At 54.2% G+C, this 15443-nt stretch overlaps 1 protein-coding gene across 15 annotated transcripts in view; it reads right to left on the bottom strand.

Annotated features, from left to right (window-relative positions):
- Positions 1-15443, bottom strand: part of PLEC (plectin) — a 218105-nt gene that overhangs the window by 86703 nt on the left and 115959 nt on the right. For 2 of the 15 annotated variants that reach the window (XM_040433173.1, XM_040433174.1), the window contains exon 1: positions 8823-9086. The exons of the other annotated variants lie outside the window; for them this stretch is intronic. In XM_040433173.1, the coding sequence (XP_040289107.1) occupies positions 8823-8967 (145 nt within the window). In that variant the 5' untranslated portion in view covers positions 8968-9086. Of the gene's footprint in view, positions 1-8822; positions 9087-15443 lie in introns of those variants that run through there. 15 annotated transcript variants of the gene reach the window in all.

Genomic DNA, 15443 nt, shown 5'->3' with positions numbered 1-15443 from the left:
GGCACCACAAGTCCCCTCTGAGCACAAATGATGGCGCACACTTATCATACACGAGGTTATATAGAAGAACTGGTGAGAATATAATCAGAAATAAGCCCGACCCCGATGTATGTCCCTGGTGCCCCCGGGGACGTTGTCATCCACTGAATATAGGAGTTAACATGACGTCCAGTGTGACATGCAATGTGATTAAAGCGCCCCCTGGTGGACAAACCGTGGCCTCAGTAAACTGCACAGACCGGTCGGTCAGGTTAGAGGAGGAGGATCAGTATCACTGGAAGGACACCGCCTCACATGGCAGATACCATACACCGTGCAAGCCCCCCACCTCCACCATCTAGACCCTGCAATCTAGGAACATACTACTCCATCATGAAGTACCATCAGGGAGGCATCGGATTGGCTCCAAATTTATTCTGCAGCAGCACAACAACCCTCAACATCCAGCCAATGCCATTAAGAACTATCTTCAGGAGTCCTGGAAGTGATAATATGGTCCCACAGAGCTCTGATCTCAACATCACCCAATCTGTCTAGGATTAGATGAAAAGACAGAAGGATCTGCGCCAGACTACGTCCACAGAAGATCTGTGGTTCGCGAGGCTGTGGAGCTGGTGTGGAAGCCACCTTTGAGTGGAGGTGGAATTGGTAGAGAAGTACCAACTGTAGCTTAAAAATATTATAAGTTATGGATATTGTATAATTAATGTATTAAAGGGAACCTGTCACCGGGATTGTGTGCACAGAGCTGAGGACATGGGCTGCTAGATGGCCGCCAGCACATCCGCAATACCCAGTCCCCATAGCTCTGTGTGCTTCTATTGTGTAAAAAAAACGATTTGATAGATATGTAAATTAACCTGAGATGAGTCCTGTACGTGAGAGGAGTCAGGGACAGGACTCATCTCAGGTTAATCTGCATATGTATCAAATAGTTGTTTTTTTTACACAATAAAAGCACACAGAGCTATGGGGACTGGGTATTGCGGATGTGCTGGCGGCCATCTAGCAGCCCATGTCCTCAGCTCTATACACAGAATCCAGGTGACAGGTTCCCTTTAACTTTCTTAGGAATTTAGAAAAGTTTAAATATATTAAATATGTCCTTTAGACTATAAACAGTGATAAGCAGGATGTTCTAGTGATGATAGATAATCAGTTCTTACCTCTCCTGTTCTTATACTATATACAGTGATAAGCAGGATGTTCTAGTGATGATAGATAATCAGTTCTCACCTCTCCTGTCCTTATACTATAAACAGTGATAAGCAGGATGTTCTAGTGATGATAGATAATCAGTTCTTACCTCTCCTGTTCTTATACTATATACAGTGATAAGCAGGATGTTCTAGTGATGATAGATAATCAGTTCTCACCTCTCCTGTCCTTATACTATAAACAGTGATAAGCAGGATGTTCTAGTGATGATAGATAATCAGTTCTTACCTCTCCTGTCCTTATACTATAAACAGTGATAAGCAGGATGTTCTAGTGATGATAGATAATCAGTTCTCACCTCTCCTGTCCTTATACTATAAACAGTGATAAGCAGGATGTTCTAGTGATGATAGATAATCAGTTCTTACCTCTCCTGTTCTTATACTATATACAGTGATAAGCAGGATGTTCTAGTGATGATAGATAATCAGTTCTCACCTCTCCTGTCCTTATACTATAAACAGTGATAAGCAGGATGTTCTAGTGATGATAGATAATCAGTTCTTACCTCTCCTGTTCTTATACTATATACAGTGATAAGCAGGATGTTCTAGTGATGATAGATAATCAGTTCTCACCTCTCCTGTCCTTATACTATAAACAGTGATAAGCAGGATGTTCTAGTGATGATAGATAATCAGTTCTTACCTCTCCTGTTCTTATACTATATACAGTGATAAGCAGGATGTTCTAGTGATGATAGATAATCAGTTCTCACCTCTCCTGTGTTCTCTCCTGTCCTTATACTATATACAGTGATAAGCAGGATGTTCTAGTGATGATAGATAATCAGTTCTCACCTCTCCTGTATTCTCCCTGTCCTTATACTATACAGTGATAAATGGGGTGTTCTAGTGATAACAATCAGTTCTCACCTCTCCTGTGTTCTCTCCTATCCTCTTATACTATATACAGTGATAAATGGGGTGTTCTAGTGATGATAGATAATCAGTTCTCACCTCATCCCTTATACTCTGTATCTTCTCCCATCTCCTGTGACATATTTTGCAGCTCTTTACAGACATTATTATTGCATGCTGTCCCTATTGGAGCTCACAGTATAGATTCCCTACCATCCTCGTTATACTCGGTGCAATGCCTGACACTTTGCTGCACATGCTCAGTAGTGAAGACCAGAGAAGGATAGTCACTGAACTGGAAGACAGTATTAAAGGGGTTGTCCCATAAAAAATATTCGGCTTATTTCAAACCTGCACCGGGATCTGAATACTTTTGTATAGTGCCACCTGCTGCTTGTTCTTTTCCTCATCTCACTGTCCACGCATGCTCAGTTCTATCCTTAAAGGGGCTATCCAATTTCTCCAGCAGCCCCTCCATTTGCCGAGCCCCTCACTGGTAATATATTTACCCCGCTCCCCGCCTGGTCCCTGCACCGCCGCTTCTAAATCTAGAAGAGCAGTTGGAGCAATGAATGGGGAGATCTCTGGATCCCTGTACCAGATCACGAATGATGGGACCCCCTTTAAGGCAGGCGCTGAATACCGGAGCTGCACCTGTGAAATGTTTATCTCATCCGCATTCAGTCTTGCGGATGATTCTCTGCATTTCCAGGACATGCAAACATGTGCAGGCGCCTATTACATCACCAGCCGCACATACATGTGCAGACGCCTATTACATCACCAGCCGCACATACATGTGCAGACGCCTAGTACATCACCAGCCGCACATACATGTGCAGACGCCTAGTACATCACCAGCCGCACATACATGTGCAGGCGCCTATTACATCACCAGCCGCACATACATGTGCAGACGTCTATTACATCACCAGCCGCACATACATGTGCAGACGCCTATTACATCACCAGCCGCACATACATGTGCAGACGCCTATTACATCACCAGCCGCACATACATGTGCAGACGCCTATTACATCACCAGCCGCACATACATGTGCAGACGCCTATTACATCACCAGCCGCATATACATGTGCAGACGCCTAGTACATCACCAGCCGCACATACATGTGCAGACGCCTAGTACATCACCAGCCGCGCATACATGTGCAGACGCCTAGTACATCACCAGCCGCGCATACATGTGCAGACGCCTAGTACATCACCAGCCGCGCATACATGTGCAGACGCCTATTACATCACCAGCCGCACATACATGTGCAGACGCCTAGTACATCACCAGCCGCACATACATGTGCAGACGCCTATTACATCACCAGCCGCACATACATGTGCAGACGCCTAGTACATCACCAGCCGCACATACATGTGCAGACGCCTAGTACATCACCAGCCGCGCATACATGTGCAGACGCCTAGTACATCACCAGCCGCACATACATGTGCAGACGCCTATTACATCACCAGCCGCACATACATGTGCAGACGCCTATTACATCACCAGCCGCACATACATGTGCAGACGCCTAGTACATCACCAGCCGCGCATACATGTGCAGACGCCTATTACATCACCAGCCGCACATACATGTGCAGACGCCTAGTACATCACCAGCCGCACATACATGTGCAGACGCCTAGTACATCACCAGCCGCACATACATGTGCAGACGCCTAGTACATCACCAGCCGCACATACATGTGCACACGGCAGACGGCTCTCAAACAGCTTCACTTTCTACGTGTACGCTCGTCCGCACCCACAGAGAACGAGGCGAGTGACTTCAGCAGCGTTCATCAAACCCAACAGCACGACAACCAATCCCTGTATCCTCAGGTTGTCAGAGATGTGGCCCTTGTGGTTACTGCTTGACCTCCAACCTAAGTCATTGTAGAGAGGATGTTCCCTGCTCCCAAAATAATGGGATCGGGGGCGTCCCAGAGGGTCTGACTGAGGCCACACTCATTCTGAGGACAAATCCCTAGATTTCTTAAGTTACCTTGAAAACTCATTTCTGCAGGAGCTGAACTCCCATAGATATGGATTATGTTCTAAGACGCCGGAGGTAGAAGAAAAGGCGCAATCTCACCATCCGACCACAGGAGGGCGCTAATTACTCCTCCAAGACTGTGCAGGTGAACCGAGTAGAAGAGATGCTCTGCACAGGTGTAAAGACATGTGTACAGTGTGACTATGTGTGTGTGTATATATATGTACGTGCGTTCTCACCACCTCATACCGCATGTACGTGTGCCGTCACCGCCTTATACCGCATGTACGTGTGCCGTCACCGCCTTATACCCCATGTACGTGACCGCCTTATACCCCATGTACGTGAGCAGTCACCGCCTTATACCCCATGTACGTGAGCCGTCACCGCCTTATACCCCATGTACGTGAGCTGTCACCGCCTCATACCCCATGTACGTGAGCCGTCACCGCCTTATACCCCATGTACGTGAGCAGTCACCGCCTTATACCCCATGTACGTGAGCCGTCACCGCCTTATACCCCATGTACGTGCGTTCTCACCACCTCATACCCCATGTACGTGAGCCGTCACCGCCTTATACCCCATGTACGTGACCGCCTTATACCCCATGTACGTGAGCAGTCACCGCCTTATACCCCATGTACGTGACCGCCTTATACCCCATGTACGTGAGCAGTCACCGCCTTATACCCCATGTACGTGCGCTGTCACCGCCTTATACCCCATGTACGTGAGCTGTCACCGCCTCATACCCCATGTACGTGAGCCGTCACCGCCTTATACCCCATGTACGTGCGCTGTCACCGCCTTATACCCCATGTACGTGCGCTGTCACCGCCTTATACCCCATGTACGTGAGCCGTCACCTCCTCATACCCCATGTACGTGAGCCGTCACCGCCTTATACCCCATGTACGTGCGCTGTCACCGCCTCATACCCCATGTACGTGCGCTGTCACCGCCTCATACCCCATGTACGTGCGCCGTCACCGCCTCATACCCCATGTACGTGAGCCGTCACCGCCTTATACCCCATGTACGTGAGCCGTCACCGCCTTATACCCCATGTACGTTACCCGTCACCGCCTTATACCCCATGTACGTGAGCAGTCACCGCCTTATACCCCATGTACGTGCGCTGTCACCTCCTTATACCCCATGTACGTGCGCTGTCACCGCCTTATACCCCATGTACGTGCGCTGTCACCGCCTTATACCCCATGTACGTGCGCTGTCACCGCCTTATACCCCATGTACGTGAGCAGTCACCGCCTTATACCCCATGTACGTGCGCTGTCACCTCCTTATACCCCATGTACGTGCGCTGTCACCGCCTTATACCCCATGTACGTGCGCTGTCACCTCCTTATACCCCATGTACGTGCGCAGTCACCGCCTTATACCCCATGTACGTGCGCTGTCACCTCCTTATACCCCATGTACGTGCGCTGTCACCGCCTTATACCCCATGTACGTGCGCTGTCACCTCCTTATACCCCATGTACGTGCGCTGTCACCGCCTTACACCCCATGTACGTGAGCCGTCACCGCCTTATACCCCATGTACGTGAGCAGTCACCGCCTTATACCCCATGTACGTGCGCTGTCACCGCCTTATACCCCATGTACGTGCGCTGTCACCGCCTTACACCCCATTAGCTGTATGCGCCGCATGCGATGTGGTGCTTTGCCCCCACTGTACGAGGAGCCTCTGTCTTCACGCCCTACACACTAGTTAGGACAGTGATTTATTGGGGGTGGGAATCGCAGACATAATCATGGGGTGTCCTACAGAACCGGCAGCCATACCATAGGACACCATGACGCGGGGCCCTGAGGCCTGTACTCACTCCTGACCCCGGCAACACCTGTTTGACAAGGTTCACTGCTCCCGACATAGCTGAGCGAGGCTTATCTGCCTGATCACTAACTAGAGGAATGTGTCCACGGATTATAGACTCCCTGACGCCGGATCAGAGCGTTCATGTCCGTACAGTACATCCTATAGTGTACACATACCGCCCTGCAAACATGAACGCACGCCGGGCACCACCGCGCCTACTGGTTAACAGTCCACTCAGCAGGAAACAACCAAAGGACGGCTCCTGGGACGCTGAAATACATATCCTGACACCAGGTCCTGCCTCCGCCAGATCTATCCTGACACCAGGTCTATCCTGACACCAGGTCTATCCTGACACCAGGTCCTGCCTCCGCCAGATCTATCCTGACACCAGATCTATCCTGACACCAGGTCTATCCTGACACCAGGTCCTGCCTCCGCCAGATCTATCCTGACACCAGGTCTATCCTGACACCAGGTCTATCCTGACACCAGATCTATCCTGACACCAGGTCTATCCTGACACCAGGTCCTGCCTCCCCTAGGTCTATCCTGACACCAGGTCCTGCCTCCACCAGGTCTATCCTGACACCAGATCTATCCTGACACCAGGTCTATCCTGACACCAGGACCTGCCTCCGCCAGGTCTATCCTGACACCAGGTCTATCCTGACACCAGGACCTGCCTCCGCCAGGTCTATCCTGACACCAGGTCTATCCTGACACCAGATCTATCCTGACACCAGGTCTATCCTGACACCAGGTCCTGCCTCCGCCAGGTCTATCCCGACACCAGGTCCTGCCTCCGCCAGGTCTATCCCGATACCAGGTCCTGCCTCCGCCAGGTCTATCCCGATACCAGGTCCTGCCTCCGCCAGGTCTATCCCGACACCAGGCCTATCCTGACACCAGGCCTATCCTGCCTCCGCCAGGTCTATCCTGACACCAGGTCTATCCTGACACCAGATCTATCCTGACACCAGGCCTATCCTGACACCAGGCCTATCCTGACACCAGGCCTATCCTGACACCAGGCCTATCCTGACACCAGGCCTATCCTGACACCAGGCCTATCCTGACACCAGGCCTATCCTGACACCAGGCCTATCCTGACACCAGGCCTATCCTGACACCAGGCCTATCCTGACACCAGATCTATCCTGACACCAGGTCCTGCCTCCGCCACATCTATCCTGACACCAAGCTGTGGTTCGCTCCTGATTTGTATGGGAGCTGAGCTGCACCTCTTTAATGTCTTAGCATAAAACAGGGCTGAGTAATTCCAGGGAGCGGCCATCAGAGCAAGGACGTCTGGGGAAGGAAGAGACGAAAATCTCTGACCGGCCACATGAAGTTCTGACAAGAGAGGCCAGGTCACCGTGCGCCTCCACTATGTAACCCTCAGCCTGTGACCTCCACAAGATCAGCACATTCCTCTCCTGAAATCCTCTGTGCTGCTGGGACCCTGCTCCTTCCACTATGCAACTCTCATCCTGGACCTCCACACTAGATCAGCACACTGCTCTCCTAACATCCTCTGTGCTGCTGGGACCCTGCTTCTTCCACTATGTAACCCTCAGCCTGTGACCTCCACAAGATCAGCACACTGCTCTCCTGAAATCCTCTGTGCTGCTGGGACCCTGCTCCTTCCACTATGTAACTCTCATCCTGGACCTCCACACTAGATCAGCACACTGCTCTCCTGAAATCCTCTGTGCTGCTGGGAGGACCCTGCTCCTTCCACTATGTAACTCTCATCCTGTGACCTCCACAAGAGCATCACACTCCTCTCCTGAAATCCTCTGTGCTGCTGGGAGGACCCTGCTCCTTCCACTATGTAACCCTCAGCCTCTGACCCCCACTAGATCAGCACACTCCTCTCCTGAAATCCTCTGTGCTGCTGGGAGGACCCTGCTCCTTCCACTATGTAACCCTCAGCCTCTGACCCCCACTAGATCAGCACACTCCTCTCCTGAAATCCTCTGTGCTGCTGGGAGGACCCTGCTCCTTCCACTATGTAACCCTCAGCCTCTGACCCCCACTAGATCAGCACACTGCTCTCCTGAAATCCTCTGTGCTGCTGGGAGGACCCTGCTCCTTCCACTATGTAACCCTCAGCCTCTGACCCCCACTAGATCAGCACACTGCTCTCCTGACATCCTCTGTGCTGCTGGGAGGACCCTGCTCCTTCCACTATGTAACCCTCAGCCTGTGACCTCCACTAGATCAGCACACTCCTCTCCTGAAATCCTCTGTGCTGCTGGGACCCTGCTCCTTCCACTATGTAACTCCCATCCTGTGACCTCCACAAGATCAGCACACTCCTCTCCTGAAATCCTCTGTGCTGATGGGACCCTGCTCCTTCCACTATGTAACTCCCAGCCTCTGACCCCCACTAGATCAGCACACTGCTCTCCTGAAATCCTCTGTGCTGCTGGGACTCTGCTCCTTCCACTATGTAACTCTCAGCCTGTGACCTCCACAAGATCAGCACACTGCACTCCTGAAATCCTCTGTGCTGCTGGGACTCTGCTCCTTCCACTATGTAACTCTCATCCTGTGACCTCCACAAGATCAGCACACTCCTCTCCTGACATCCTCTGTGCTGCTGGGAGGACCGTGCTCCTTTCACAAGATCAGCCCACTCCCCTCCTGAAACCCTCTGTGCTGCTTGTGGACACAGTCAGGCCTGAGTGGCAGCCGCTTCCTGTGCCGGGGGATTATGGGAGCTCTGCACTCGCGGTTATTTATTGCTCCAATGTATTATTAATAGCAGCTGATGAAGATGTTCTGCGCCCGGCGCCAGAGCTATGCGTCTCCATAGTTACCGGCCACAACAGCACGCTCTAGGACCCTGCAGCCACACGGCTCCCGGCGGACCCACCTACACAGCAGAGCTTCTGGTACAGGTGACTCTTCCTCTCCGGCTCCGAACGCCCGTCCAGCCAATCAGAGCGCTCCAGAAGCATCTCCCTCTTAAAGGTGTAGTACCAGGTGGAGGAGGCAGGACGCCTGGCCGAGTCCGCCATGACGCCTCACCCGGGGGCCCCGGAGCAGAGGGCCCGGTAATCAGAGGAGGCGGCGGAGGGGTTGATCCTGCAGAGAGCTGCACCGTATCTTGTGTACAGCGCCGGCTCCTCCTCCACTCACTGTGAGACGAGGCCCCGCCCATCACAAGCCGAGCCCCGCCCCCGGACGGAGGCACCAAAGGCTGCGCCAACCGCCGCCTCCTCCTGTGCGATACTCTGCAGTGCACCCCAACACCGCCTGTGCGATACTCTGCACCTCAACACCGCCTGTGCGATACTCTGCACCTCAACACCGCCTGTGCGATACTCTGCACCCCAACACCTCCTGTGCGATACTCTGCACCTCAACACCGCCTGTGCGATACTCTGCACCTCAACACCGCCTGTGCGATACTCTGCAGTGCACCCCAACATCACCGCCTGTGCGATACTCTGCACCCCAACACCGCCTGTGCGATACTCTGCACCCCAACACCGCCGCCTCCTGTGCGATACTCTGCACCCCAACACCGCCTGTGCGATACTCTGCACCCCAACACCGCCTGTGCGATACTCTGCACCTCAACACCGCCTGTGCGATACTCTGCAGTGCACCCCAACATCACCGCCTGTGCGATACTCTGCACCCCAACACCGCCTGTGCGATACTCTGCACCCCAACACCGCCTGTGCGATACTCTGCACCCCAACACCGCCTGTGCGATACTCTGCACCACAACACCGCCGCCTCCTGTGCGATACTCTGCACCCCAACGCCGCCCACAGGTTCCCAGCCTCTGCATAGAAATTAGAATGTCTACATTCACTGACAGCATGCAGAGATGCTGAGGGAAGTCTTCACTGTGCAATGTTTCCTCAACAAACGCGCCGGTCAGAAGACGAGACAGCGGCAAAGAGGGAGAAGCAGAGCGCGAGTGATAGAGCGCAAGCTCTGCGGACACCAGAGAGGGGCACAAAACCATGACCACAACCGCACGAGCATGAGACGAGGCCGTACCGGGGGAGACGAGGCCGTACCGGGGGAGACGAGGCCGCACCGGGGGAGACGAGGCCGCACCGGGGGAGACGAGGCCGCACCGGGGGAGACGAGGCCGCACCGGGGGAGACGAGGCCGCACCGGGGGAGACGAGGCCGCACCGGGGGAGACGAGGCCGCACCGGGGGAGACGAGGCCGCACCGGGGGAGACGCGGCCGCACCGGGGGAGACGAGGCCGCACCGGGGGTGACGAGGCCGTACCGGGGGAGACGAGGCCGTACCGGGGGTGACGCGGCCGTACCGGGGGTGACGCGGCCGTACCGGGGGAGACGAGGCCGCACCGGGGGTGACGAGGCCGTACCGGGGGAGACGAGGCCGTACCGGGGGAGACGCGGCCGTACCGGGGGAGACGCGGCCGTACCGGGGGAGACGAGGCCGCACCGGGGGTGACGAGGCCGTACCGGGGGAGACGAGGCCGTACCGGGGGTGACGCGGCCGTACCGGGGGAGACGAGGCCGCACCGGGGGTGACGAGGCCGTACCGGGGGAGACGAGGCCGTACCGGGGGAGACGCGGCCGTACCGGGGGTGACGCGGCCGTACCGGGGGAGACGCGGCCGTACCGGGGGTGAGACGTCTTTACATCCGCTCTGCATTCTTGTCCCCGCCGGACGCCTGCACAGCAGTAGTTGGGTTACCGTGGCTGCTATGGCTCAGAAGAGGATGGACAGGACGGGGCCCCGGGCCATGACCTGTGACCTCTCCACACACACAGGGGCCCCGGGCCATGACCTGTGACCTCTCCACACACACAGGGGCCCCGGGCCATGACATGAGGGGACAGTTTGTCCACATTCCTAGGGTCAGGATAGATGGACGGACTCTGCCCACCGCCTGGCGGGCCCTGGACTGAAGTTCATCTATCTGCCGCCACCAATCAGAACCAGCGCCCCGTCCCGGCCACGCCCTCTGTCTCCAGCCACGGCGCGGTCTGCATCTTCTACTCCGCGGTTTTCAACATCGTCTTACTTTTTCCAGTTGTTTCAGTAAATTAGAAGCAGCCGTTCAGAGATGGAAAATTCCAAAAATAATGAGACGTCGAGAAAGGAAACGACCGGGATGAATCACCCGGGAATTAGTGGGAAGATGAATGTACCGTGGACGTGGCCAAGACTGAGGGGCTCCAGTCAATGCCCAGAAATTCCAGAAGCTGCCGGATCGCGCCCTGTGACTCCCGGACATGCGCCATCGTATCTGCTCAAGAACACAGGGAACACCGGGCAAGCCGCTACTGCGCAGAGTGAGGCCTATTCTGTACGTCCAGCACAAGTAGCACTACATGCGCCAGCCCCTCAGACTGCGACCCCGCTGACTCACGATGGAGCCCGCCAGACTCCGCTGACTCACGATGGAGCCCGCCAGACACCGCTGACTCACGATGGAGCCCGCCAGACTCCGCTGACTCACGATGGAGCCCACCAGACTCCGCTGACTCACGATGGAGCCCACCAGACTCCGCTGACTCACGATGGAGCCCACCAGACTCCGCTGACTCACGATGGAGCCCACCAGACTCCGCTGACTCACGATGGAGCCCACCAGACTCCGCTGACTCACGATGGAGCCCACCAGACTCTGCTGACTCACGATGGAGCCCACCAGACTCTGCTGACTCACGATGGAGCCCACCAGACTCTGCTGACTCACGATGGAGCCCACCAGACTCTGCTGACTCACGATGGGGTCTTGTAAGAAAAGACCGGCACTCACTAAATCTTCTGCAAACTCGATGCTTTAAATCAGTCACATGTAAAGTTTCGGCTCACTGTATGAGCATAAATGCCATTACCTGTTTGAGAGGCTCATACAGTGAGCCGAAACGCGTCACCGAAACTTTATATATGTGACTGATTAAAGCATCGAGTTTGCAGAAGATTTAGTGAGTGCCGGTCTTTTCTTACAATATACGTGAGATTGCCATCTCGGACACGTGCACCACGCCGGCTGATCACCGTCTGACTTCATGATGGGGTCCGCCAGGATGGAGCCCACCAGACTCCGCTGACTCAGGATGGAGCCCACCAGACCCTGCTGACTCATGATGGAGCCCACCAGACTCCGCTGACTCATGATGGAGCCCACCAGACTACACTGACTCATGATGGGGTCCGCCAGGATGGAGCCCACCAGACCCTGCTGACTCATGATGGGGTCCGCCAGGATGGAGCCCACCAGACCCTGCTGACTCATGATGGGGTCCGCCAGGATGGAGCCCACCAGACTCCGCTGACTCATGATGGGGTCCGTCAGGATGGAGCCCACCAGACCCTGCCGACTCATGATGGGGTCCGTCAGGATGGAGCCCACCAGACCCTGCTGACTCATGATGGGGTCCGCCAGGATGGAGCCCACCAGACCCTGCTGACTCATGATGGGGTCCGCCAGGATGGAGCCCACCAGACCCTGCTGACTCATGATGGGGTCCGCCAGGATGGAGCCCACCAGACCCTGCTGACTCATGATGGGGTCCGCCAGGATGGAGCCCACCAGACTCCGCTGACTCATGATGGGGTCCGTCAGGATGGAGCCCACCAGACCCCGCTGACTCATGATGGGGTCCGCCAGGATGGAGCCCACCAGACCCTGCCGACTCATGATGGGGTCCGTCAGGATGGAGCCCACCAGACCCTGCTGACTCATGATGGGGTCCGTCAGGATGGAGCCCACCAGACCCTGCCGACTCATGATGGGGTCCGCCAGGATGGAGCCCACCAGACCCTGCCGACTCATGATGGGGTCCGTCAGGATGGAGCCCACCAGACCCTGCTGACTCATGATGGGGTCCGCCAGGATGGAGCCCACCAGACCCTGCTGACTCATGATGGGGTCCGCCAGGATGGAGCCCACCAGACCCTGCTGACTCATGATGGGGTCCGCCAGGATGGAGCCCACCAGACCCTGCCGACTCATGATGGGGTCCGCCAGGTTCTGTCATACACTATCTTGCTCCATTGTAAAACACAACATACAATACAACCGCTCTCTGCAAACCAAATAAAGTACAAACATGCATGATAATTGCCAGTCTGCACTGCTACAGTAGAGATGCTTGGCAGATACATTTTGTACAAAATTATTTGAGCCCGTCTGCCGCAGTCAAGGCGATCTCTGCTGTAAAATACCAGGCACTCTTTAACCCTTTACTGCACAGACTCAGGGACCTCAATGCTTGCCTATAATTTTCCACATGTTCTGCCAGTGCAGCCCGTCCGCAGGGTGGAGGCGCTTCCTGTGTGTGGCTGGAGATGAGTAAGATCTGAGGAACGTGTCTGCCCGTCAGTGAGTAATTGTTCCCACCATACGCAGCCCACGTGAGGTCAAGTACCAGAACATTGTGAGGTCCACTGCACAGCACCGCTCCTCCTGTATACACAGACAGTGCACAGCACCGCTCCTCCTGTATACACAGACAGTGCGCAGCACCGCTCCTCCTGTATACACAGACCATGCGCAGCACCGCTCCTCCTGTATACACAGACAGTGCGCAGCACCGCTCCGCCTGTATACACAGACAGTGCGCAGCACCGCTCCTCCTGTATACACAGACCATGCGCAGCACCGCTCCTCCTGTATACACAGACAGTGCGCAGCAACGCTCCTCCTGTATACACAGACAGTGCGCAGCACCGCTCCTCCTGTATACACAGACAGTGCGCAGCAACGCTCCTCCTGTATACACAGACAGTGCGCAGCACCGCTCCTCCTGTATACACAGACAGTGCACAGCACCGCTCCTCCTGTATACACAGACAGTGCACAGCACCGCTCCTCCTGTATACACAGTAAGTGCACAGCACCGCTCCTCCTTTATACACAGTAAGTGCACAGCACCGCTCCTCCTTTATACACAGACAGTGCACAGCACCGCTCCTCCTGTATACACAGACACTGCACAGCACCGCTCCTCCTGTATACACAGACACTGCACAGCACCGCTCCTCCTGTATACACAGACACTGCACAGTACCGCTCCTCCTGTATACACAGACAGTGCACAGCACCGCTCCTCCTGTATACACAGACAGTGCGCAGCACCGCTCCTCCTGTATACACAGTAAGTGCGCAGCACCGCTCCTCCTGTATACACAGACAGTGCGCAGCACCGCTCCTCCTGTATACACAGACAGTGCACAGCACCGCTCCTCCTTTATACACAGACAGTGCACAGCACCGCTCCTCCTGTATACACAGACAGTGCACAGCACCGCTCCTCCTGTATACAGACACTGCACAGCACCGCTCCTCCTGTATACACAGACAGTGCACAGCACCGCTCCTCCTGTATACACAGACAGTGCACAGCACCGCTCCTCCTGTATACACAGACAGTGCACAGCACCGCTCCTCCTGTATACACAGACAGTGCACAGCACCGCTCCTCCTGTATACACAAACACTGCACAGCACCGCTCCTCCTGTATACACAGACAGTGCACAGTACCACAGTGGACAGGATGGATTTGGGGGGTTTTCTCATTGTCAGACCCCCAGTGTTTCTAACTGACCATGAAATGTGAGCAGATTCCTGCGTCTTCTGGCACCTACAGAGTTAACCACCTCCCACACCGATCCCGACACGGAACCCCTCCCCCTACATCTCTGAATCTGCAATGTAGAAGTGTACAGAGAAAGTCCTGTGTCCCCGAAAACAGAGGGCGCCCCCGAGTCTCCACACACAATGTGACGGCACAGCAGAGCCCCCCAAAGTAGACGCCTGGGACCCCGACACCACAGCATGCCACTGGCCCTGCCGCCCCCCCGACAGAGTCCAGTGATACACAATGTATTACTGACTGTCTCCTCCTGTACATTATATTACTGACTGTCTCCTCCCGTACAGTATATTACTGACTGTCTCCTCCTGTACATTATATTACTGACTGTCTCCTCCCGTACATTATATTACTGACTGTCTCCTCCTGTACATTATATTACTGACTGTCTCCTCCTGTACATTATATTACTGACTGTCTCCTCCTGTACATTATATTACTGACTGTCTCCTCCCGTACATTATATTACTGACTGTCTCCTCCCGTACATTATATTACTGACTGTCTCCTCCCGTACATTATATTACTGACTGTCTCCTCCCGTACATTATATTACTGACTGTCTCCTCCCGTACATTATATTACTGACTGTCTCCTCCTGTACATTATATTACTGACTGTCTCCTCCCGTACATTATATTACTGACTGTCTCCTCCCGTACATTATATTACTGACTGTCTCCTCCCGTACATTATATTACTGACTGTCTCCTCCTGTACATTATATTACTGACTGTCTCCTCCTGTACATTATATTACTGACTGTCTCTTCTTGTACATTATATTACTGTCTCCTAACACACATTATATTACTGACTGTCTCCTCCCGTACATTATATTACTGACTGTCTCCTCCTGTACATTATATTACTGACTGTCTCCTCCTGTA

The sequence above is a fragment of the Bufo bufo genome, chromosome 5 (genome assembly GCF_905171765.1).
Source record: "Bufo bufo chromosome 5, aBufBuf1.1, whole genome shotgun sequence".
Classification (NCBI taxonomy): Eukaryota; Metazoa; Chordata; class Amphibia; order Anura; family Bufonidae; genus Bufo; species Bufo bufo.
The sequence above is the reverse complement of the archived record's forward strand: the minus strand, read 5'-3'. Positions and strand labels throughout refer to the sequence as shown.